Source organism: Nilaparvata lugens, chromosome 3, assembly GCF_014356525.2.
Source record: "Nilaparvata lugens isolate BPH chromosome 3, ASM1435652v1, whole genome shotgun sequence".
In the NCBI taxonomy this organism is placed as follows: domain Eukaryota; kingdom Metazoa; phylum Arthropoda; class Insecta; order Hemiptera; family Delphacidae; genus Nilaparvata; species Nilaparvata lugens.
This window is the reverse complement of record NC_052506.1, coordinates 88,672,153-88,698,658: the sequence shown is the minus strand read 5'-3', so window position 1 is coordinate 88,698,658 and position 26,506 is coordinate 88,672,153. Positions and strand designations below refer to the sequence as shown.

Here is a 26,506-nt window from a genome sequence, read left to right as displayed (position 1 = left end):
AACGTTCTAATAATTTATAATTTATTGATAATCGATCATTTTTAATGATTGAAGAACGATGACTGCAAGAGTGTAATTAATATTATTCAAGTCCGGTGTTTCCACTTCTTGGCCGTCGCCTCATGTTTCAACAACTCGCCCCAGCTCGGAGCAAAAATAAACTGACTCAAGGTCTCCTACCGTTACATAAATTGAGGAGAGTCAATAACATATAATATCATTATTTTGTTTCATTGTGCTCGCCACTCGCCTTGCAAAGATTGTTTGACAAAACTGGTGTAGCAAGGTGACCAGACGACAGACAGACATGGCAAACAAGATTACACTGTACTATGTATGCATTAGTGTACAGAATTGAAGCTACATGGATATAGATATAGTATACAAAGTTGACTGGTTAGAGTGTCTAGATCAGTTTCTGAATTCACCAGCCAAGACAAACCATTGAAACATCTAATAAGGCCAGCCCTGTAACCTGTTCTCGACGGGACCATCTTTTGACTGGTTTCGCGGCAAAAAAGTGAAAGTTTTAAATGGATTCTCTTTGCAACCGGCCAATTTTGTTTCAATAAAACCGATTCAGGTTTCCTGGCTTTGCTTGCTTGCAATTACCGTGGGTTACTTGCTTCTTGCGAGTGTTTGGCGTCCACTTAGAAAAATTATTATTCCATAACTTGCGTGCCTGTCTAATGTTCTGTTGTTCATCCTATTACCGCAGAAAACTCGGAGAATTTCTTTTAATGGCTGAGCCATTATCGAACTACTCAAATAGGTTTAATGAGTTTGATGTAATACAGAAACTTACCAAAAAATTAGTTGTTATGAAATCGTTTAGTTCAAAAAACCACAATAAGCCTGACGATAATAGTTTAGTAGGCCTAGACTAACTAGTTCTGCAGTATATAACCATATTCCTCAAAGTTGCTTTAGCTAATTGATTATCCAATGTGAAAATGTAGGTTTTGAAAATTGGACTGTTAGTTTTTAGTGGTAGGTAGCCTATTCAACTGCGGGATTCAGGGCAATAAGAACTGAAAATTAAATGTCAGCGCATCACATATTATCAAATTCCTCAAAGTAACGTGCTTTTGCTAATTGATTATCCAATGTAAAAATGTTGGTTTTGAAAATTGGACTGTTAGTTTTTAGTGGTAGGTAGTCTATTCAATTTTCAATAAAATTTTCAATAGTCTATTAATTTGATTGTATGGTAAGAGATGTTGTGATATTTCTCTATAATTGAAAGAATAAGAAGTTGATGTTGTCAATATTATCATAATTAGTTGATGAAGATGTGGCAGGTGTTGCCATGAAACCTGGTTCCTTAATTTAAATTGATTTTGAACAAATATAGTGGTATTGACAACATTATTATTATTTATATATATATATATAATATATATATATATATATATATATATAATATTTATATATTTAAGCTTTATTATTTCAATAGTGCAGTGATTTTTTAATTGTTACTTGCAAATAATGGGGGCTGTGAAAATACGTTTTTACTTTTTCCTCTATACTTAAGCTTCAAGTTTATTTATTATCCGTCGTTTTGAGTTCATATTTTGCTATTATTAATTAAACACTCCCAGTTCCATTGAGCTTTGAAAACTACAATTAATGACAACATTTCCCATCAATTCTACACTTCACAACTTTCAAAATATAGATTGGATTTCTCTCTGACTTGATTGGTCTGATGCCTCGTTCTACAGGATTGGGAAATTTCTATTGAAGGATAATAATTTCTCTTCATAAATTTTGTCAGTTTTCCGTTAAACAGAGAGTAAAAGTTGTTTCAAAATTATCGAATGTGATTTATATCGATGTTGATACGTATTTATCACGGGAGCAATCTGCTCTTCAAAACCAGTTCATAACGCCGAAAGTTTTAATTAGCCTGCTTTGTTGGTACCAAATTATCAGTTGCGGTAGCAGATTGTCTTAATAAATCGTTTTGTCTGGTTCATAATATCGGTCTTCCTATCTGATGAATTTGTAATGAATAGAAAAACATAACACAGTTGTGACACAAGAAAGTCCACTATTCCAAACTATTTTTTTATTACTTGATATTTAATATCATTAATTAGTTTAGTTTGTATGCCATAGCATGATAAAATTCTGTATTTTAAACCTCCATGTCTTGTGTTTATTTTTTTATTATCTTTTTTATGTTTATCTCGCTCCGCTCGCCATATCCGTATCCGTCTAGCCAGGGACCCCCGACTGGATCGTCCAAAAATGAGATCAGCGGACTCGCTTCGCTCGCCTGCATTTTCCATTTGAGCATGCTTCATTCCATCAAAAAGTCAGGGTACTTCCTCGCTCGATTCAATCACCGATTAATTTCAATTATTTAGTGCAATTTGAACATTTTCTGTCCATACTTGATGAAAGAACTGAGAAACGCAAAACACCGCTAATTTTGGGCGTATCTTTGGCGTTATTTCAAATTCCTTTTAACACAACATTATTACACCCCAGCTGAGCTTCTGTAGTAAATTTGAACATTTTCTGTTCATTTGTTCTCAATAAAGCTGAGAAAGCGAAAAAAAACGCTGGAAAAACGCAGATTTTGGGCGTATCTTTGGCGTTATTTCAAATTCCTTCTAAAGGTAGACGCACACAGATCGTCATCGGACGGACGGCACGCATCGGACGGATCGGATTATTAGATTTGATGCATTGTTTTCAATTGGAGTGCGCATACCTATCCGCATCCGTATAGGTATGCGCACTCCAATATTGAAAACAATGCATCAAATCTAATCATCCGATCCGTCCGATGCGTGCCGTCCGTCCGATGACGATCTGTGTGCGCCTACCTTAACACAACATTATTACACCCTAGCTTAGCTTCTGTACTAAATTTGAACATTTTCTGTTCATTTGTTCTCGATAAAGCTGAGAAAACGCTAACTCTGAAAAAACGCAGATTTTGGGCGTATCTTTGGAAATGTTTCCAAATCCGTTCTTAGTGCGCTTCTAAAGGGCCAACTGAACATTCCTACCAAATTTGAACGTTTTTGGTCCGGTAGATTTTTAGTTCTGCGAGCGAGTGAGTCAGTCAGTCAGTCAGTGAGCGAGTGCCATTTCACTTTTATGTATATAGATTGATTTTTCCAATTTTATTGAACACTTTTTACTTGAATTATTAAAGTTTTTTCAAATCATTATAAATATGAGTTATATTATATCTCATTCACCATCTCGAATTTAGGATATCCAGGAAAAATATTGAGTTGTGGTAACTAAGTTATTCATTCTTTGTTACTATAGTATGCTGTCGGGTATAAGAAGATGCTCATAGAATAATAGAGCAAAACGGCCTTTACTCAACATGTAAGTCAATGTAAATCAGAACATTTAAAATACATTGTAAAATAATAGCTTTACCGTAACAGAAAGATTTCTTAGAAAAATTGACATGATGTTGGGAATCAAATCTAGGATTATATTTTTAAAATGTCTTGGACTAACAATCAGATTTACTCTGGAAGTTGTTTCAGATAATAATATATCAACTGAAGAAGGGAGAATTAACTTTATCAAACTTTCCTACCTTTCTTGTAAGATTGAGGTAAGATCCTTGCAGAAATCCTCTCCCTGTTTGATGTACCTTCGAAGCTCTTCGAATCCATTTTGTCCCTGTAAAAATACAACTTTTTAGAAATCCTTCCATGAAATCATTTTAAAACACTTTCAGTATGGTGTACCGTACTGAAAAACTGTACTACTACCCGTTCATGACTCATTCATTAACTCTTTATGTCATTTCACTTGATAATTTGCGAAGTTGATAAAGAATGGAATACAGTAACACTATCAGTATTACTATCAGTGTCACTATTAGTATCACTATCAGTATCACTATCAATATTGCTATCAATATCACTATCAGTGACACTGTATCACTGTCACTATAAGTATCACTATCAATATCACTATTATTATTATCAGTGTCGCTATCAGTATCACTATCAATATCACTATCAGTGCTAACACTATCAGTATTTCTATCAATATAGCTATCAATATCACTATTAGTGTTACTATTAATATCACTATCAATATCTCTATCAGTGTCACTATCAGTGTCACTACCAGTATGACTAACAGTAGCACTATTTGTTATGGACAAACAATTGTTTTCAGTAAACATCATAGTTTGGAAAGTGTGTTGTGACACAGTTATTTCGAAAGAGAAGATCTCTTTGCATATCCTACCACTATTGCATGCTTGTAGACCTCATTTAATTAATACATTGAGATTCAGATTCAGATTAATGAATAACCTCTAGTTAGTAGAATCGATCTGTTCCTATACTCTCCGTCTGAATCTAGATCTTTCTCAACGTTACTGTGTGCTAATGGCATACCACATGTGTGTTTCTGATTCTGAACAATTGAATATTCAAATGAAGAAACATCTAATCTCTTGGGTGGGCTGTTTGAAACTCATATTTCACATCTTCGTTAGCAAGTTGGATTCAATATTGGACCTTTTTCACAAGTTTTTTCGGTAATTTCTGAAAAAATAACTGTGAATTTTTACATATTTTTCAGAGAAATTATTATTTTATGGTATTAGTTGTAGAGTGTGGAAACTGGAAATCTTGAAATTAATCAATTATAAGAATTAAAATCATCCAAATTGTTAACATCATTAACAATAAAACTCATTATTTCATTGAGTATTTTACAATACAGTATTTTTCCAATTGCTGTTTTCACAGTACTTTATAGGTAGTACACTAAGTACCAAAATTAATTGGTAATTGGAAGTACCAAAGTAATTGTTTACCTAGGTAAGCAATAAATCATAAAAATGAAGATTTGTGTCTATTTTTCTATGTCTACTTTTGAATAGGCGTTTCTTGAAATGGTGTATTGAATAATGGTTGATTCATCAGGAGAGAATGTTGAAAAATTGCTGCATTAAAACATTAATAATTGAATGGTTTATCTGATGAACAGTTATAAAAATGAATTTCATTGCAAACCATGCTTCCTACTTCATTGTAATCATAAAACTTCCCACTCTACTAATGCCTTCACTTTTAGATCTACTGAGAATAGTACTGGTATAATGAGTAATCAGGACAATAATTTACTGATCAAGAGCAGATTCGATATAAAACCAGAAAATTTTCTGATAGAAAGTAAGAAAATTAAACATTTTACGATGATTTTAAGTGGGTGGTAAATCACATTCTCAATTTTAGCAATTTTATATTACGAAGTACTTTTTTCCAATTCAGTAATTGATTTCTACTGCGATGAAATACACTTCAATTCCTATGATTCAATCAGTATTTCTATCAATACTGATAAAATGAAAGAAAGTTGATTTCTTAGATTTATATTGATATTGTGACTCCTCTCCTCAAGTCGGGTAGTTTTATACAATGTAATAAATAAATAGATATTGAATATCATCGTAATTATTACATCAAACTAACGATTTTTTGGCTTCGTTTACATTTATTGAAATTACTTTTATTTTGTAGACAAGCTTGAAATAAGATATAGAAGTAATGAAAATGAAACTTCATTCTGCCTTTCAAAAATACAACAATCAATACAATAAGGACCGAATTCACCAAAACGAAAACTTTGTTTGAGCGCCAGTTGATTCTAAATAAACAAAAAATATACTAGTAATTCTATGAACAGTGGACCTCGCGCATTTAAAAACCACAGCCTCCATCAGAGTGACTTATGTCCTGTCCTGACGTGTCGGCGAGATATCGGTGTGTAAACAACTAATGGCTGTTTGGAATGTTTTATCGAAAATAATTATTAATATTAATTATAATTATCAGTTATAGATGAAATTAAATAGAGAATGCATTTATTCAAATGCTAATTAATATATAACTATTATTTAACGAAAATCCTAAATAATAGTTATAATTATTAGTATTAGAATGCTAATAATTTGTTGAAAACAACTATGGTAATATCATTAAGGGCTTAACGAGTTTAAAGCAGAGAAAAGTCGGGAGAAAAAATAATAAGCTACTTCGAGTTATCAATATTGCATTCCTCATTGCTCGGTCAATTACAAAACCAATTCAAAATAATCTGAATTAGAACCAACTGCCGCTCAAACCTAGTTTTCGTTTTTGGTGAATTTGGGCCAAAGCGTTTCAGAATTATAATGTTAGCAATATTGTATGTAGGCGCTGCCAGTTTGAAATTCTTCTAAGTATATATTTCATTATACAGTGGTAAGAGTTGCACAGTAAAATAAATCATAATGATCAGCTGCAGCCATTGTCGGAATCAAAACTGTGAAAGAATTAATTATGATTGAGTAAGGAAAACTGTCTTGTATAATAATATATTGCTTCCACTCAAAGTATGAGAACAAAATGATTGAGAATCACCTTATAAATCCTCTTGGCAATTCGCCTACTCATGCGACGACTTCGAGTTCTCTCGAAGAGTTGAGTTCGTGATGAGCAGTTGCTGATAGTCTCACTGCGATATGATGCTGTGTCCATTGTGTTTCGAAGTCAGTTTATAATACACTTTTTATCAGTTTCAAATTAATGTTATCAGTTATCACTTCAACTTGACATCAAATCAAGTGAAAGGAAACTCATCTTCATGCTGTGTGGATTTGAAAAATAGCAATTAAATGAAATGGAATTAAATTAATATAGAGGTAAAAAAAGTTTTTCAGGTTTTGACTGAGAAATCAGTCAGTAGTTTAATCTCATATTCTACTAAAGAGTGAGTTGCGAGTTTTCACAGATCACAGGGGAGGATCAAAGTTTGTTACACTGGGAAACCTTCAATCTAATCTTCGACTGGAGCAAGCGCAAATCAACCATTACATGAGAAACCTCATTATATTGAATCGTTAATTTGTGGACCTCGATCATTCTTGAGAGAATAAATTCGATTTAGTGTCCTATGAGATAATATTTGTTGAATAGTAATTGATATTGTGGAATTTCTCCATAATTGAAAACAAAATAGTCTACTGTTGGATGAAGATGTGTTGGTTCCAATAGACTATTTTGTTGGTTCCAACACGAAATTGCAGTCCTGTGTACAAAACTAAAAAATTTGGATGTGACAAAAATAAAACTGTGGTTTTCCATTGTCCTATAAGAGTTGATCTAGTTTTATACAATTGAAGTAAGCTCTCTCTATGAGAATAAACGTTTTACAAGCTCATGACGGATATCAAACCACTTTAGAGTGTTTTAAATTGGCAAACAAAAAAGTTGTGACTTTATCATGAAGTCATCATGAATGAATTCACATACTTCCAATCATTACTCGGCCTTACCTTCGCATCTCTTCCATGTATACAGAATAAAAGCCAAGATTACTATGCAATTGGAGAACTATTTCCATAACAATTAACATCTCTCACTCTCTCTTTCTCTCTCTCTCTATATATTATGTAAATTCATCTATGATTTTGCTGTATTGTAAGCTATTGTATATAAGTGTATAAGCCAGTATATATTGTAATCTACATAAATAAAGTACTCAATCAATCAATCAATCAATCTCACTCACTCTCCACCTCTTTTTTTCTCTCTCAACTTATATCTATCTGGAGATAAATATCAGATTTCCTTCTCATCAAAGTGTGTCATCTATCATATAATAAATTGAAAGGCATGATTCTATGACATTTTAGTGACCTTGGAGAGCTATTGAGAATGTCACCTGTCCAATACGATTACACTGGGCTACCTCATACCTTATTCAGAAAATATGACATTATTTGTGCGTCAGTTGCAATTCGAATATCATTCACAAGTTTTGTTTTTGAAACTTTAATTTACCACTCAACAGTCTACTAAATGGCTTGAGAATACTGAAATAAGGTATTTCTTAAGATTTGAACATTTTTCGAAAATTTGAAAGATTGCATCAATTTTATCATTCACTTCTCTTATCACTGAACTCTACTATAAAGAGACATCCATAATGAATAATGGGGTGAACTTTGGTTCATCGACTTGAATCCTAAATCTAAATTTGAAAATACTACGAGACCAATGTTTCTAGTACAATTTCTCAGCATTGATCCAGAAATAGTTGAGATTCATCCTCAAAACCTATAATAGATTTATACTGTTCCAAGTCTACAAATCTACTCTTCTTCCTCTACATAAGAGTTGTTAATCCCACGAGATGCAATCCCATCAAAACCTATAATAGAATATAGATTCAAGTTGACAAATCTATACTCTTGTTCCTCTACATATGAGTTGTTAACTCCACGAGATGCAATCCCATCAAAACCTATAATAGAATATAGTTTCAAGTTTACAAATCTCTATACTTGTTCCTCTACATATGAGTTGTTAATCCTACAAGATTCAAGCCCATCAAAACATATAATGGAATATATTGTTTCAGTTGAGAAATCTACACTTCTTCCTCTATATGAGTTGATAATCCCACGAGATGCAATCCCATCAAAACCTATAATAGAATATATTGTTTCAAGTTGACAAATCTATACTTGTTCCTGTACATATGAGTTGTTAATCCTACGAGATTCACTCCCATTACAACCTATCATGGAATATATTGTTTCAGTTGAGAAATCTACACTTCTTCCTCTAATGAGTTGTCAATCCCACGAGATGCAATCTCATCAAAACCTATAATAGAATATAGTTTCAAGTTGAGAAATCTACACTTCTTCCTCTACATATGAGTTGTTAATCCTACGAGATTCAATCCCATAAAAATTATAATGGAATATATTGTTTCAGTTGAAAAGTCTACACTTCTTCCTCTACATATGAGTTAATAATCCGTTGAGATTGAATCTCTAAAACTAGAATGGAATATAATAATCCTAGGAGATTAAATCTCGAAAACTTGAATAGAATATGATTTATTTCAAGTTGAGAAATCTGCATTTCTTCCATCATCCACGTATGAGTTAATAATCCGATGAGATTCAACCTCAAAAACTATAATAGAATATAAATTGTTTCAATTTGAGAAATCTACACTTCTTCCATCCTCCACGTATGAGTTGATAATCCGATGAGATTCAACCTCTAAAACTATAATAGAATATATTGTTTCAAGTTGAGAAATCTACACTTCTTTCTCTACATATGAGTTGATAATACTATGAGATTTAACCTCAAAAACTATAATAGAATATATTGTTTTAAGTTGAGAAATCCACACCTCTTTCTCCAGATATGAGACAATAATCGGACCACCTAAAGCGACGGCTAGGAATGTCACCAGGTCAAATTGTGGCACATAATTGTGAGCTAATGTAACCTGATAGCTGACGAGATTGGATGTGATAAGAGTTTAGGAGTGGTGACCTATTGGTGTATAAGTAGGGCCGGTACCGTTGGCAAAATACCGTAGCTGCTGCGGTTACGTGAAGCAAGGCAGAGTGTCACGGGCGAGGCGCGCCAAAACAAGAGCGTGAAATGGCCGCTGCGAAGCTGTGACTGACCGTTAACGGCGGCGCGGCACGTTCAGCCAGCGGACGGAAATGACATGCAGCAGGATGTCAGGCGACGGAACAACAAGAAGATGTCAGTCAGGAAGGAGAAGGAAAAGAAGAAATGAGAGAAGAATAATGACGGAGGAATAGAGGACAAGTGAAAGATATGGGAGAAGAATAATGGATTACAGAGAAAGAACAACAAATGAGAGGAGAAGAGGAAGAAGAAATGAGAGAAGAAGAATACGAATGACAGAAGAGAGAAGAAGAATAATAAATGAGAGAAGAAGAGGAAGAAAAAATGTGAAAAGGAGAGTACGAATGACAAAAGAAGGATAATAAATGAGAGGAAAAGAGAAAGAAGGAATGAGAGAAGACGAATAATGAATGACATTAGAGAGAATAATAATAAGTGCGATGAGAAAGGAAGAGAAATGAGAGAAGACGAATAATGAATGACAGTAGAGAGAATAATAATAAGTGAGATGAGAAAGGAAGAGAAATGAGAGAAGGAGAATACGTGTGACAGAAAAGAGATGAAGAATAAGGAGAATAAAATGAAAGAAGAGGAAGAAGAAATGTGAGGACAGTACGAATGACAGTAGCAGAGTAATACATGAGAGGTGAAGAGGGAGAAGAATAATACATGAGAGGAGGAGAGGAAGAAGAAATGAGAGAAGAAGAATAATGAATGACAGAAGAGAGAGGAAGAATAATAAATGAGAGGTGAAGAGGAAAAAGAAATGAGAGAAGAAGAATACGAATGACAGAAGAGAGAGAAGAACAATAAATGAGAGGAGATAGATGAATTAATAGATTGTATGAAAGAAGAGTGATTGGTAAGTAGTAAAAAGTAGAAAAAAATGAGAAAAAGAAGTAGTAGAAGAGAAAAGACATAGAAAGAGAAACATCGAAGGAAACTAAAAAAGTTGCAAAAATTTGGTAGACCAAGATGATGGGAATGGATAAGAAGGATGTAGTAGGAGGAGAAATGAAATGATGTAGAAAAACAAGATGTTGAGAAGAAAAAAGAAGTAGATGGTTAAGACCAAAGGATGAGTAGCATGAGTAAAGAGAAGAAGTAGGTAGCTCACAATGTGGTAGATTAAGATGAAAAAATGACCAAGAAAATGTAAGACTAAGAAAAAATGTATATAGCAGAAGCATGTATAAAGGTGGGTACAGATATACGCGCCGCGAACATGAGCAATTCACTTTTAATCAGCTGATGCAAAGCTTTTTATATCTGTATCTTACCGTTTCTGTAAAAATATAGATATAATCAGCTGTTTAAAAGTGAATTGCTCATGTTCGCGGCGCGTATATCTGTACGAACTTTTATAGAAGGAGAAGTAGATAGAGGTAGAAAAATGAGATGTTCTGGTTGAGAATAAAATGAATAAGAAAAAGACCAAAATGCATGAGGTAAGAAATAGGAATTAGGAGACGAGTTAGTTGGAGAACGAGAAGCTAAAGAAACAAAAGAACAATAGGGAGTAGAAAAACAGATTGCAGAGAAAGAAAATGGCATGTAGGAAAACGGAAAAGTTGTTGAAGGAGATAGAATAGGGGTAGGAGGAGGAGGAGGAGGAGGAGGGAAGACAGAGGAGAACAAGAAAGTTGAGGAGCAGAGAAATGCAATGGAGGAGAATGATGGAGGGTAAAAGTGGGCAGCAGTGTTGTGAAGGGAGACGTGAAGGAGCAAAGAGAAGATGGGAGAAAAACACAAAGAAAAACAGGAGAGTGAAGAAAATACTGGAGCTCAACACAGGAAACCTCAAGTATCGGGGGAAAAGAGATGGAGAAAAAAATGATGAGGAAAGAGGTAAAACGGTAAACTCTCCCGCTCTCGAGAAGAGGAAGATTAAGTAGGAGGGAGACGAAGAATAAGAAAGAAGTAGAAGCGGAAGAGGTGGAAGAATGAGAAAGAAGTAAAGGCAGAAATTAATGGTGGAAAAGAGGTAGAAGAATAAGAAAGAAGTAGAAGCGGTATTCAATGGTGGAAAAAGGTGGAAGAATGAGGAAGAAGTAGAGGCAAATAGTAGACAAATTGATAGAAGAAGAAGAAGAGGACGTGGAAAGAGGAAGTAGTGCGGTGGATAGAGACAGGTCACGAATCACGAGCGACGCTGGCTGATGGAGCTGAAACGTGAAAAGTAGCGTCGACCGACCGACTATCAAGTTCACTCAAACCAATTGACAGGTTGTTCACGAAAGCCTTCGCTCTCCAACACGGCACGATCTCCGCATTTCGAGATTTATTCATTAACATTATTAGAAAAATAGAACGTAGTGAGCTAATGTTTTTTTTCATGAGTTTCATGTCTGGGAAATATAGTTTTTTCATGAGCGCTAATGTAGTAATGTTCGGGGAAAAATAAAATGGGTGGTCTGTAATGAGATAATTTAGTGAACTCTATTACTGTTAGTTTTTTAATATGAAGTAATTGTTTGTTTCAATTGATTAAATAGATTGTTTGTTTGATTCGATTCAAACTTCCAATCGTCGAATTGTTCCAATTATTCCTAATCGACTTATTTTAATTTCTTCTTTTGTTTATATTTATAAAATAGAACTGTAGTACCCTTTGAAAATAACAAATTTCTTCATTTGTCTTCATCCTACTTGAACTGTTGATATTAATTATAATAAATTGTGTATGATCTTACACTTTTACAACAGTACTCACGATTTTGTTGGTTGTTGGACGCGTTTCGTGGCACTGAGCCACATCTTCAGCGTACAAGGAGAGAACCTCAGTATCTAGCTAGCCTACTCCTTATAAGTTTGGAAGAACCTCAGTATCTTCAGCGTACAAGGAGTAGCTAGATACTGAGGTTTTTTCCTTGTACGCTGAAGATGTGGCTCAGTGCTGCCACGAAACGCGTCCAACAACCAACAAAATCGTGAGTACTGTTGTAAAAGTGTAAGATGATAACACGACTTATTTTGTTTAGAATGCTAATTTACGGGTTTAAGTTAAATGCAGTTATTAGAAATTAGCCCTGAATTCATACATTTTATAAAATATACTAAAGATTAAAAAAATTATAATTTCGAATGTAGATACTGTATATAAATAGAATTTATTGAGAATTTACTGTAATTTATTGAGAAAAATGACTAATGGATGTGGAAATGTTTCAATTAGTCAGTTGAACGCTCTATAGTTGATCATCAATAACTAGAAGGCTGCACGGTGTACATGAGATGTGAAGGAAAATCTATTGTTCTTATAAGCTACATGGTGCAGATCCAATAATTTTGGATAGAACTAAATGAGAACAGAGAACCTGTCATTGAAAGATTCTGATAATTGTTCGACCATTTATATTTTTTGACAAGTTCCAGATCCCCTTCATTAGGTGGGCAATGGATGCTATTTAATCAATCTATCTATCTAATTTTTCCGGTTCTGACGATCAAGATTTATTGATTGATTGATTGATTGATCAAGACCTTAAACATTGCTCCTACCTTAGTGCTGGTAGTTGTATCCATGGTATAGCAAACTCACTCAACGTGTCTACAGTGATAAAAACGGATTAAATCCCGTTACGTCTATCTACTGGTTATTGTGACCCATCACGCATGGAAGCTAGAGTTGATCTGACGGTGCAAGTGAAAAATTTGCGTTGCATTCATTCCCCCTTGAAGCCTTGAACGCCATGGATGGGGCGACAATCTAATTGATACCATACTCCGGAAGCTGATGGACCCAGAATATGACCCAAGAGGAGGGGAGAGGAAGGGTTCGCTGCCAATTGAACTTTAGAGCAGAGCTCCCAACAATAATAATTATGCATATGAAAGAAAATTTATGAAATATTAATTTTATTACTCATGTTTATGACTCAATTTTATGACTCTCTTATAACTGAATATGAGTTTGTTTTCGTCTCATTCATACTATCATCATTGCAGATATTGTCTGTTTAAATTATATAAATTTCATTTAAAATAATGTCTATCAAGAATCAGCACTCTAATTATATTCACCTTGAACTCTTAGCATAGCGTTAATGGGGAATGCTATTTACAAAGAAAGCTAACCGTTAATCTTTCAATATAGATTTTATTGCAGTCAATCGATATTTTCACAATGCTCTGAATTATGTTTTTATGTTTTAGTATCCATCTAAGAATTATTGGGATATTATTTATCAACTCAGTTAACAGCTATCATAAATATATTTGGGTCCTCAGTTACCAGTGTTAATACATGATTTATCATCTTAGAATTTATTAGTCTAATAACTATTAATATCATGATGTAACAATCACAGTGGTTTGCAAGTATCAGAGTCAAAGGCGAACGAACTAGGCCCTATATAATTTTTCAATTGTCAGGGCTATCAGTTCAGATGGACTCACTGTGAATATAGTTAATTTGAGAACAAACCCCAGTTTCAAAATTTTTATGCTATTCCACATTTCACTCAATCTGAAATCCAACGTGTATTTTGAGCTTTTATATAATTACATCAACTATTTTATAACAACTGAATGAAAATATAAATACTACGATTCAATGCTTCAATATGACTCAAATTTCACTTATTCTGAAATCCGATGAGTATTTTGAGCTTTTATATTATAATTACATCAATTAGTTTATAACAACTGAATGAAAATACAGGATGATTCATAATTATGGTAAAATAGTTTAATACGTGATAGTAGAGGTAAAAATGAGAAAAAAAGTATATATAAACATATCTCCATAAACGCTTCATTAGCGAGCTATACAGGGTGAAAGATTTCACCCGGAATTCAGTTCCTCTGGTGAAATACACCGATGCTGAATTGTTTGGCGACTAGTTTTTGAGAAAATTATGCTGGATTCATATGGAAAAATATCTGGAAATTGAATAAACTTAGTCTGGAAGCTGTAGTGTGAGTAGTTTTTGAGAAAAAAATTGAAATATGCAAAAAATCCAAGTAGAAAAACACAGACTTCTACGTTTGATGCCCAATAACTTTCTTTAATGACCAGTAAACAAATAATTCCTTGCAGTAAAAATTGTAGAGAATTTAATTCTGAAAAGAATGATGTAAGCTGTGTAAACTAAATTCAAATAAAAGTTGGATAAAATGTATTCTTATGTAGTACATTACACCACAAAAATTTGCTATTTTATGAGGAGAGAACTAATAACTCATAAGTTGTAGCTGATTGCAAATAAAATATTCGGTTTTTTATGAAAAGTTTTTTTTATATGGAGGTAGCATAAATCTAAATGACATTAAACTTATACCAAAAGTAGATACTAGTAGAAAGTAGTAGTAGTTAGTAGATCATGCCATTAAGCCTGGGAGGAAGCTCGAACACAAGTAGATGATTTCCTATGATTCCTGCCCAAATGTTTACTGAAAACTGATGTTGTGGAGATTAGGATTGATGGCATGAGGATTCTCAGCTGCCCAAATATGTTGGTTGTGGATGTTAACGATAGCTGTTCTTGTAAAGTGTGTCTCGTCGGTAAATAAAACAGTTGTTAAAAAGTTTGGGTAAACAAGTTTTACTAAAAACCATCGGCAAATAACAGCACGGGGAATACAGTCACGTGGAAATAGAGTATGAACTTTCTGGAGGTGGTATGGATGTAATTGTTGCTATTTTAGTATCCTCCAAATGATAGATTGATGAAATGAGAGATGCTCTTCTCTGGATGTTCATAAATTTCATTAAGAACTTGTTCTTCTAACTCAACAGTCATAGTAGATCGGGGTCTACCTGCATAAATGTGCTCTTTGGATATCAAAGAATCTGTTTCAGACAGACTTTGATGAATAGTGGCAAAAAACCTTGAAGTTGGACATACTCGGTTAGGAAAGTTCTATTGATACAAACGTCTTGCTTCAGTACTATTACAGTAGTGTCCCATTCCATACATTAAAAGCATGTCAGCTAATTCGGAGTATGAATAATGTCTAAGATTACCTGCCATTTTTTAAAAAGTAACACTTAACACAAAAGCAAAGTGGAATGGTTACAAATAACTGGTTAATAGATTAAACAAAAAACACAGAGTGGTTACAGTAGGCCTAACTTACAGTTTTTTTTTTTTTTTTTTTTTTTTGTTCAACAGTGAGCTAAAATATTTCTGAAAATAATTTTCAGATGATAATTTCTTTTAAATATTTTCTTATCTAAAACATAATAAATCAGGTGTTTTGGAACAGCTGTTATTAAAATCCATGTTTTATTTGCAATCAGCTACAAACTATGAGTTATTAGTTCTCTCCTCATAAAAACAGCAAATTTTTTGTGGTGTAATGTACTACATAAGAATACATTTTATCCAACTTTTATTTGAATTTAGTTTACACAGCTTACATCATTCTTTTCAGAATTAAATTCTCTACAATTTTTATTGCGAGGAATTATTTGTTTACTGGTCATTAAAGAAAGTTATTGGGCATCAAACATAGAAGTCTGTGTTTTTCTACTTAGATTTTTTGCATATTTCAACTTTTTTCTCAAAAACTACTCACACTACAGCTTCCAGACTAGTTTTATTCAATTTTTTAGATATTTTTCCATATGAATCCAGCATAAGTTTCTCAAAAACTAGTCGCCAAAAAATTCAACATCGGTGTATTTCACCAGAGGAACTGAATTCCGGGCGAAATATTTCACCCTGTATAGCTCGCTAATGAAGCGTTTATGGATATATGTTTATATGAACTTTTTTTCTTATTTTTACCTCTACTATCACGTATTGAATTATTTTACCATAATTATGAATCACCCCTGTTATTACGATTCAATGCTTCAATTTGACTCACATTTCACTCATTCTGAAATCCATAATGTATTTTGAGCTTTCATATTATAATTACATCAATAATTTTATAACAACTGAATGAAAATATAAATATAAAATATATCAATGTTTGAATTTGTGGAGCCTGAATACCTCTTTCCTGAGATTTTGTTCAACATGGGAATTGGTCTAGCCGTCTTATTCTGTGAAAACACTTTTCATCCTTGGTATCAGAGTAAAGTCCAATACAACATAAAAGTCGTACTATATCACGTTAGAAATTGACAAATTCTTATCAAAACAATGAATAGAAAGCTTTACAAAGAACGACAAAACTTCCAATAAAGTAAGGAAGTTATTAGTAGACTGTGACAAGCACAAGCCTATTTCAGTTTTAAAAATTCCACTTGTCAGGTGACTTTTGATAACCGCATACTCTTGTCCATTTAGTTGGCTCACTTTATTTCTAAGCTATTTCTCTAAGTCCGACTTTTATGGGGTCTTTTCTCAGTGACGTCGTTCTAGGTTTCTACAGTATTTATTATTGACAATAAAGTGGAGATAGACTCCTCTTGTTGGGACAACGTTGGAATTTTTTTGGTTTGATTCTTGAAGTTGATAGTTCACAATGAAAAAGTAAGCTGGGACGAATTGGGAAGTTGTCATTTTATCGATTTGATCGTCCAAAATGAAGTTGTAAAACTGTTGTTGGGACAGATTCTTATCGGGTTGATTGACAAAATAGTGTAGGGCTATTGGGATCGGGTTTTGTTCAGTCGGCATCGAACTGAATCTATCCTCAGCCGTTTAACGACGGAAAGAACTAAAAAGGCGTATTATTACCAAGGTTGGCTGACTATTGAGTCACGTGCGCCTCAAATGAAGATATGCACGCGCCAGTGCACAAAGCACCAAGTCGTATTTCTTCCATTGTCTTCTTTCCTAGACTGTGGTGCGGCGAAAGTAAAAAACACCTTTCTCTGTGACTACCGCCGCGAGGAACACGGTCTGAGCCACACCACACCACAACCACAACCCGAATGCGGAGTGGACCACGTGGAAACAATAGAGGAAATGAAGAAATAGACTACTTTTTTTAGAAACAATATAGACTACTTTTTTGGTGTTCCGTTACGAAACGAAGTATTTCAATAACGTTGTAATGGATTGATTAAATGGTCTATTTGATACGTTTTCCTAGTGGAAATGGTCTATTTAATACGTTTTCCCAGTATACCCCTGACGCATACAACGATAAGGAGAACGACGATAAGGAGTTGATAATAGTTATCTGTATGAATAAATTTACAGGGAGCCATGGACATTCCAGGTTTCCAACTTGAAAGGTGCCTGTTTATTTCGAAGCATCTAAATAATTCTAGCAGATTTATGTTTGTTTGGTCCAGTCAATGAAGGGTTATAGAGGGAAAAGTTTACTAGATAATTTTTGATCCCGCTGCCCTGTTTAGGGTAGTAAGGAGGAAAACATATAAAAAATTAACGCTCTCTACTCACTGATTTCAGTCTTACACTTTATTTCACCGTCACTCTCACAAAAATTGTTGAAAAACTGGTAATTATAGAGTCAATTTAGTTCCTGGTTGGGAAAATTGTGAAATTTGCAAAGGTTCTTTGAGACAATGATAGAAATTGCTGTTGGACAAAGGTTTAATTGTAATAATAATAATATCAATAATAATATCGAGTGACCTGGCTGGCTCAGGTCTGGTGTCAGAGTTTTCAGGTCGCAACTGATCAATTTCAGGGCCTCTGACATGACCTAACGACTGCTTTTTAGGCAGCCGGGACCGACAGCTGTGATATCCACACTAACCATCTTTTAATAAGGAATTGAAATAGAGTATTTTCCAGGGGTTTGGATCGGCAATCACTATAATGATATTTTCAATATGGATTAGAATCACATTCTCTATACAAATCAGTAAATTTTTCGCCAGAAGGAAGGAGTGTGGATTTGTTTTTAATTGAGAGACTTTTCATTAATTCCTCTTACATTTTACATAAAATAAAAAAATCATCTTATCTGATTGGTTTTGTCAGTTCATATTGTCTCACTGCAATTACTGATTACACTAAATTTCATTTATTTTAATCATAAGACAATTCATTATACTGAAAGATGGTACTCATTTTTTGAGATGTTATTAGAAGATCTTAATGCTACTGTGTATCTATGGGTTCATCATTCTTCCTGACTCTAGAGCAACTGTTCAGCTGAGGGGGATGAGCCTCAAAAATAGCTCTTTAATTTACGGCACACGATGCTATTGAATGACTAGCAAGCGGCCAGTCTATAAAGTAGCTTTTGGTTTAGTTATCTGCTCTTTGGATACTGTAAAATTTCATTTCTTTGCTGGCTCTGCTTATTTGCAATAATAATATATCTAGCCTACTGTATTTAAATACATGACAATTCCCCGGTCAGCAGACTGCGGCGAAGACAACAGAAGTAAAAAAGTAAGTAAGTAAAAGTAAAAATAAAAGGCTGAAGATATAGATTCTTCAAAAAGAATAAATTAATCTTTCGATCTTGAAAACGAAATTCAACTCAATGAGTTCTCATAGAAATTACTGAGATATTGCATTTATTCAAATGCTAATTTCAGCATTTGATTACTGTAAATGTTAATTACAGCACACTGTAGTATTTAAATATAGATTGAGGGTGGATTCTATGGACGTAGTTTAATATTATATCTATATATATATATATATATATATATAATATATATATATATATATATTACAATTGGAAAAAATGAAAGAGTCAATAAATAATAATAATTATTTGAATTCTCATAGTTGAATATTTATGGATAATGGATCAACTACTTCACGAATTATAAATTAAAACTTTTATGATGTATTTTATTGTGGTTATAACATTTCGCAAGTAATTTCGCGACTATTGTATTGTTTGATCTAATAAATAAATAAATATACATGTCTCATAGAATGAAAATAAATTAAAAATACGTCGAGAATGAAAAAAATTTTTACGTCGAGAAAAGTTTTGTTTATCGTTTAAAATTATAGAAGTAATTTGAAGAACTTTTTAAATGGATATTATTTTTAAAATTATTTTAATTTTTCATACAATTTTGTTTCCCAACAATGTTTCTGAGCTGTAGAAATTGAAATATAAAAAAAATTCATTTAAATTTGAGATAATATTAATACCAGTCACAATCTGTAAATGTGTCCTTACTATTCTGTCTACAATTTGCAAAATGTTGTAACTATGTTATCAACTCTATCTTAGTATGAATAATGATAAGACAAACTACAAATGGTACATGGTACCTTGTGATTTGAATAATTTGGGGCCAGCACACTGTAGTATTTAAATATAGATTGAGGGTAGATTCTATCGACTTAATTAACAATTATATCTATATTATAATATTGAGAAAAAATGAAAGAGTCAATAAATAATGATAATCTATGTTGAGTTGAAACAAAGTTTGCTGAAGTGAATGTCACATCGTGCTTACTTGAGCGGTCAACCGTAATTCTTCTGGGAGAAAGTAAGATTGATCAGTGCACCGTAATCAAACAGAAAATAAATCAAGTCATTATTCTGTGTACAATGTAATCAAGAACTAGGTAGGATGTAAGTTACTTACTTGAAATTATTACTGGTACCTATGATAGATTTCAAAGATTACTATCTACCTGACATTATTGCACTTGGTGAATTATGAAACCGTTTTTAATTATTGAAGGAACTCGCAGTGTTGAAGACCTTTTTCAGTATGTACAATTATAATTGTCGGTCTTGTCAGAGCTTGATATGATATCCTAGCTAGGAGCTTCAATGCTTACAACCTTGTAATATGTTACACAAGCTAATTTTCGATGTAGCTATGGTCCCAAACTCAAATTATATTCATAAAAATCATTGTTTTCTGAGTATATCTTTGAAGATTTTTAATTTGGATAAGTTCTAAAAGCCAAGTATGATCCTCAAGGTTACGTGCAGTGCAAGATGAAGAAAGATACTCATTAAATTTATATTTTAAAAGAAGTTCCAATAATATATTGAAGGATATGTATAGGAATATAGAGGCTATATCATAGCCTCGTCATTTAGGCTATCCCATTTGATTATTTTATTATTTTTCTCGATTCTGAAAATTCTTATCAAGAATCTATTGATCCTCTTGCTTTGATTTTACATTCCTTATCAATAAAATCCATGGTTTCACCAAAGTTTAGTGTCTATGTTATTAATTTTTAAGATAAAATGATCAAGGAGCTGTTTTGTATGGTTCACTTCTACTCTATTAAGGTGCGTACAGATTTACGCGCCGCGAACATGAGCAATTCACTTTTAATCAATCAGCTGATGCCAAGCTTTTTATATCTGTATCTTACCGTTTCTGTAAAAATACAGATATAGTCAGCTGATTAAGAGTGAATTGCTCATGTTCGCGGCGCGTATATCTGTACGCACCTTTACATGCATTTTGTTCGTTGAATGAAATAGTTATGACTAGAGTTTTGTTTAAGAGTGAGAGTGTAGACTACTGCAAAAATTATTCTCAGATGAGAACTCAACAATATTAGTCGTAATTTTGTGTCTTGAATATTATCAGTTAGAATTCTACTAATTGACTCATGCATCACATGGAAATGTTAGAAGCAAAAATATACTCAATTGAAATAGCTTTCGAAATTCAACTAGCTTTAATTGCGGAAGGTAAATACTGGTCTATTCACTATTACTATTATCTTCTAGGAGTGGTCTCTTGTATCGCCTCAAGGTACAAGCACATAGGAGTGGGCCATGAATCATTTTCTAGCCATAATTGATGCGTTCTCTACCAATATGTATATTGCATCCAACGATGAAGTGCAGATAATTTGGAAAATGCTTTTGACCTACAAATAACCCGCAACTAACGTTCTAATACCCTAAAGAGAGAGTTCTCAAGATTTTTTATTTTGATGTTTAATTCAGATAACTACAAAGAAGTCTAGGCCATATTTGTATACAGTAATATTTTTCATCTTAAGTTTTCTAGTTATGTAAGAGCAGAACTTGTGTTTTAAGATTGAATTGAAGTCCATTTGTCTAGATTGTTGTTGATTGAAGTTTAAATATGATGACTAAAGGTAAAAACAAAGCACAATACTGTCTGTTATTAGAGAAAGGGAATTGAGTTTGTAGTTTCAATTAACTTGCATGAGAGACCAACTTATTAAAAGTGTGTGTGTGAGTTCTCTGGTCGAGAGAACTGAAGTCTCCACAGTTTGAGATGAGGAACAAGAATTAAATTGAAAAGTTTCTTGTCGAATTGAATAGATATCGTAGGAGATTTCCCATTGAGTTGAAAGTAAATAAACGAGACGATTGGTGCTCTTCTCTAAGCTTTAAAATATGAATAATAAAGAGCAGGTAATCCCCGTGTGTTGTAATTACGTAATAATGTATTATCAAACGCCTCCAAGTCACCCAACCGCTTATTACAGCCCACATTTCATGAGACTCTTCTTATACAATGAGATATCGAGTGTAACATCGTTTGTCCATTTACTTCAACCGCCGACCGAACTGAACAATGAGAGCCAGGCTTTATCCCTCACTGATTTGGATCTATACAGGGAAGAATATAGCCTACAGAAGACCGACAGGAAATAAGTTAGTAAATAAGGAAGAAAACCTTGAGAAACGTATTGAGTTCATCGTTTGTTATTATAATTAAATTATAATCGTATTAAGAATTTCCCACACACAATAATAGCAGGAGTATCTTTCCTTGTACTAGGCGGAGTAGAAGAGAGATGGAAACTTGATTCATGGGGGTTAAGGAGAGAAGTTCACTCTCATGATTAGTTGTTGTCCTTGTAGGCTAAACCTCCATCAAGGACCTGAGGAATTTTCTTTGCTTATAATCTTTTATCATATTATCTAGAGCTTGATTTCTATTGAATAGATTTTAAAAGTATAAAAGTATTTTGTTATAAATTATAGAATTATATTTTTGTAGGCTAAACCTCCATCGAGGACCTGAGGACTTTTCATCACTTATAATCTTTTATTATAATTATTATGTTTAGCATGATTTCTTTTAAAAAGTATAGAAGTATTTTGTTATAAATTATAGAATTATATTTTTGGTTCACCCCCACCAAAATTTAGAAAAATTCAACTCCTACCCTACCCCCATAAATTGGGAACCCCCAAAAAGTTCGGTAGTCTCCATTTTAAACACTTTTTTCAGGACCCCCAAAGAATTTCAATGTCTCAATCCGAGTCAAACACCTCCCCACTGGGCACCCCTAAGTAATCAAATCTAGTCGAGAGGATATTGTTGACTGGAGCATCACGATATTAATAGAAATACTAGAAGCATAATGGAAGCCTATCAAATAATAGATTCAAGGATAAAAATCATGAGAATTTCATCTTTAGAATTAATAGGGATTGCAAATAGAGAGTCTATTTTAGGGTCGTATAAGAATCAAATCGACGATTCAAATCAGCAGTTTTACAAATTAACCTCTTTAATGCAAGATGCTAACCCTTAACTCCTAGTAAATAAAAGTTGGAAAATGTAAACTGCTTATACAAATTTCCTACACAAAAATCATTTTAACAACACATTAGTTCAGTTTGAATGAAACTTCCATGATCACAATTTTCCTAGGGAATTCTTTGTTTGGAATATAGATACTAGGCCATTCAGGCTAACTTGGTTAGCAAATGGGAGTTGACTTGGTTATCATGATAATTCAAAACCGCTATTCAAAATAAAATCTTAGAATTATTCAATTCAATTTTTTGATGATTGGCTCGTTACAATAATTAATACGTTCCTTGCCTGTAGGAGGTGGATTCAAAAGAGTTCAAAGGTAAAGAGTATAATTATAACAGTCAAGTAATTAAATTATAGGCCTATATTAGCTTTATTCAAGATACTCAAATTATATAGTAGCATTGCTCCAGTCATGCGAGTAAATTCTTATCAAATCTAATTTCAAAGAATGACGAATGAATGATGATCCCATACGGTACAGAAGGAAAAATATTCATAAACTCTAAATATGGAAATACCAAGCTATATTCTGAAAAGCAGACTTTGATCTGGCTAAAGCTAAGAGCACACTGTACTCTATCAGCTCTAAAAAGCAAAACTAAGTGCCGGTTGCACAATAGCCGGTTAAATTTTAATCGTAATTAATTTCACGAGAACCAATCAGAGAATCCTTCTTTTCGAAAAAGCCTTCTCTGATTGGTTCTCGTGAAATTAATCACGATTAAAATTCAAACGGCTTCTGTGCAGCCTGTTTGCTTATATATTTAGTATCAATCTCTTAATTTACCAGTGTAACATTGAAGGATTTGTTAGTATGAAAATATGATTCAGGTGAAACAAGATTTTTCCGTAAATTTGAAATTCTGTTAAAGGTTAAACCAAATTTCACTGATTTTCTTTAAATTACCAAATACAGCACTGAGACACAACACACTCCGCACAAAACGTCAGTGGGCACTTTGCTTTGGAAAACGCAACGGAAACTCACAAGCGATCGGGAATGCACAGACTGCGTACTGCGTTCGATACTCGACTGCCGACTGTCGACTGACTACGCGAACGCACCGGCATCATAGACGAATTTTCCACCGCCGCCGCACCGGAAACTGACAAGTGCTACCAACTTCCACAATCCGAATAATAGGCAAGCCGCGTCGCTAGTTTTGTCAGCTGACTTGAAAATCTGTTGGTGCTTTGACTAAGCGGGTGTGGTGTGAAAGACGAAAACCTATTTCAATTCAACCTGCATGAAAACCGTCAGGGTCATTGAAGAGGAAAAATGGATGTTCTATCATGCATGAAAACCTTCCTACTGTCTCACGATTACACTCTACGAACAATAGTAGGGATGAAATGAGATTTTCATCGTCTCATTCATCTTCTCTATATTTCATTATTTGAACTCAGTAGCACTTCTACGTCACTATTATCAAAGAATAAGGCAGTCTTATAGTTTTACGTTTTTGGCATTATCTGATTATTGATGACGTTTGAAATATGTATTTTCTTAGCTCATCTAGTTTGAATACTTGCCTTTAGTTCGTTCAACAGTGCTTGTATGTATTTTATAATACAGTATTTAGTTCGTTCAACCGTGCCTGTATGTATTTTCAGATATCAACATCTTCTCTTGTCTTCTGCAAGCATGAGTATATTACTTATCAGCCCACTGTTGTAAATATCAATATCATGAATTATCGTTTTTGCTTATCTTATAACAAACTACCGTATCATCCAATTCCTATTTTTCATTAGTTACGCAGTGTGTTAATTTTAAATAGGTTTCTTCTATGACCAATACATTATTATTGCTATGAGAAGACTTCTGTTACCTTGTACATTTTCCTTGTGTTTAGAGGAAGAGGAGTGATAGCCAACTGTGCTTTTCTAAAATGTAGTACAACAAACGTTCTACAAATGTTACTCACAGTCTCTACATTGTTATCCTACGCCCTTGAACAGGATATGTGGAGATAATGCTTATGATAACTACGCTGGAACTAGATCAACTGAAATGTGATGTTTTTGAAAACCTCTTATCATTGTTAATGATATCTGAACAATATCTTTAAACTCTTGTAATATTATAATATAGAGTTGCTGCAGTAAAAAGTCTTGGAGAACTTTATTTTGTGCTCGATCAACTGTAAAGTTTCGAGCCTGCTAAAATGCGTTGGCCTGTCTTGATTTTACTAAGCTTTAGTCATTGTTTATTCAATCACTGTTTGTTCCTTGCAGAACGTGAGCTAGGTATAAGTACAGTTCTTTGCGTATTGTAAATTATTTTTTCAACTAGTTGAGTTCTTAGCCTGTAATTGAATTTGACAAGTCCTTGAGTCTTTACTCCTCAGTATTCAATTTCCAAGCGATTGTTATGGCACGGTATTTGTTGGATTGTTGGTACTCCCAGAATAAGGATGGATGCCAATGAAACCCTTAATTCATGGTTATTCTATTTCTCCAGCTTGAAAAATTTGGTCAAATGTACTTCTTTCACATGTAATGATGTCATTGTTGGCACATTCTTTGAATAGATTAGATAGAGTCGAAATAATCATTGACCAGTCTTCTCAGTATCTTTTTATATTATTCTCTTGTATATTATTTTCAGATACTATCCAGTGCCGCTCATTCAAGTAATCAGTATATTTACTGATCTTGATTTAAAGTTGAAAACTGATCATTACTTACTTGTAGTGAGTTTATTTATTGGATAGAGGAAACAATACAATAGTCAGAAAAGAAAAAAACAGGCTATTGCCCAAACCTCTTCTATTTCTTAACTTTGACTCAGATCGTCCAAATATTATGAAGGTATTATTTCTGTGGCAACATTTTGGAAAAACATTCAATATGGTGACTCCAGACACGAAAGACGAAGACTCATTCTTGTCTTCAATTAAAATCAAATTATTAATATTCCACTTCAAGTCTTTAAAATGTTAAACCGACTCTCATAAATCGTCTTACTTCCTACTAGCTAGCATCCTTCCTGAATCATAGCTCCACGTACTATAAGATTTAATTCAATGATTAATATTATAATAATATTCTAGTTCCCAGTCCCTCGTTCATTATAATTTCAAAGTATCATCAATAGATACTCTTTACGCTCCATTGTGAATGATAATTTATTGTAATGTTTATAAGAATGCAGCATTCGGCCATCTGTCTTGCCTGCCAGAACAGTTAGATGTCTTGGCAGAAGTGCAAAGAGATTGATTGGAATCGATCGGTAACGTGTAAACTGAATTAGCACGTTTAATTGCCCATCACGTAGAACTGAACAGAGTGCGTGTCTGGAGAAGACGATTTTGTGAAAGTATGGTGGTTAGCTTTCATCACATGCCAAAGCCGTGGATAAATGCTCAGGCTTTTTCAAGCTTTCTAATTATTAGGTACACATAAGAAGTGTCATTGGAACTGCATTGAATTGTGAGTTCAACTTTGGCTTTGTGTATGTGTAATGTGTAAGTTTCCAGTTATGCAGTTGCAATGCAACTTCTTGTCTTATAGTACCGGCTCTGTTTCATGCACACAGCAGTTACGGTGAACAATTTTAGTGGGTTTATGGAAAATTACATCACATGTAGAATGTAGGAAGTAGCTCGAACAATAGATGCTGAATTATTGCAACACCAATGAGCACATTTAATGAGATTATAGGAGAACGTTTTCTGACACTGTGTAGTGTGTAATG

At 33.5% G+C, this 26,506-nt stretch overlaps 1 protein-coding gene and 1 long non-coding RNA gene across 6 annotated transcripts in view; one reads left to right on the top strand and one right to left on the bottom strand.

The window, feature by feature from the left end:
* Window positions 1–26,506, top strand: part of LOC120350627 — a 68,386-nt gene that overhangs the window by 15,344 nt on the left and 26,536 nt on the right. The gene's annotated exons all lie outside the window — the stretch shown is intronic.
* Window positions 1–26,506, bottom strand: part of LOC111059427 — a 79,064-nt gene that overhangs the window by 41,305 nt on the left and 11,253 nt on the right. For all 5 annotated transcript variants that reach the window (XM_039424969.1, XM_039424971.1, XM_039424968.1 and 2 more), the window contains exon 3: window positions 3,575–3,660. In XM_039424969.1, the coding sequence (XP_039280903.1) occupies window positions 3,575–3,660 (86 nt within the window). The remainder of the gene's footprint in view (window positions 1–3,574; window positions 3,661–26,506) is intronic.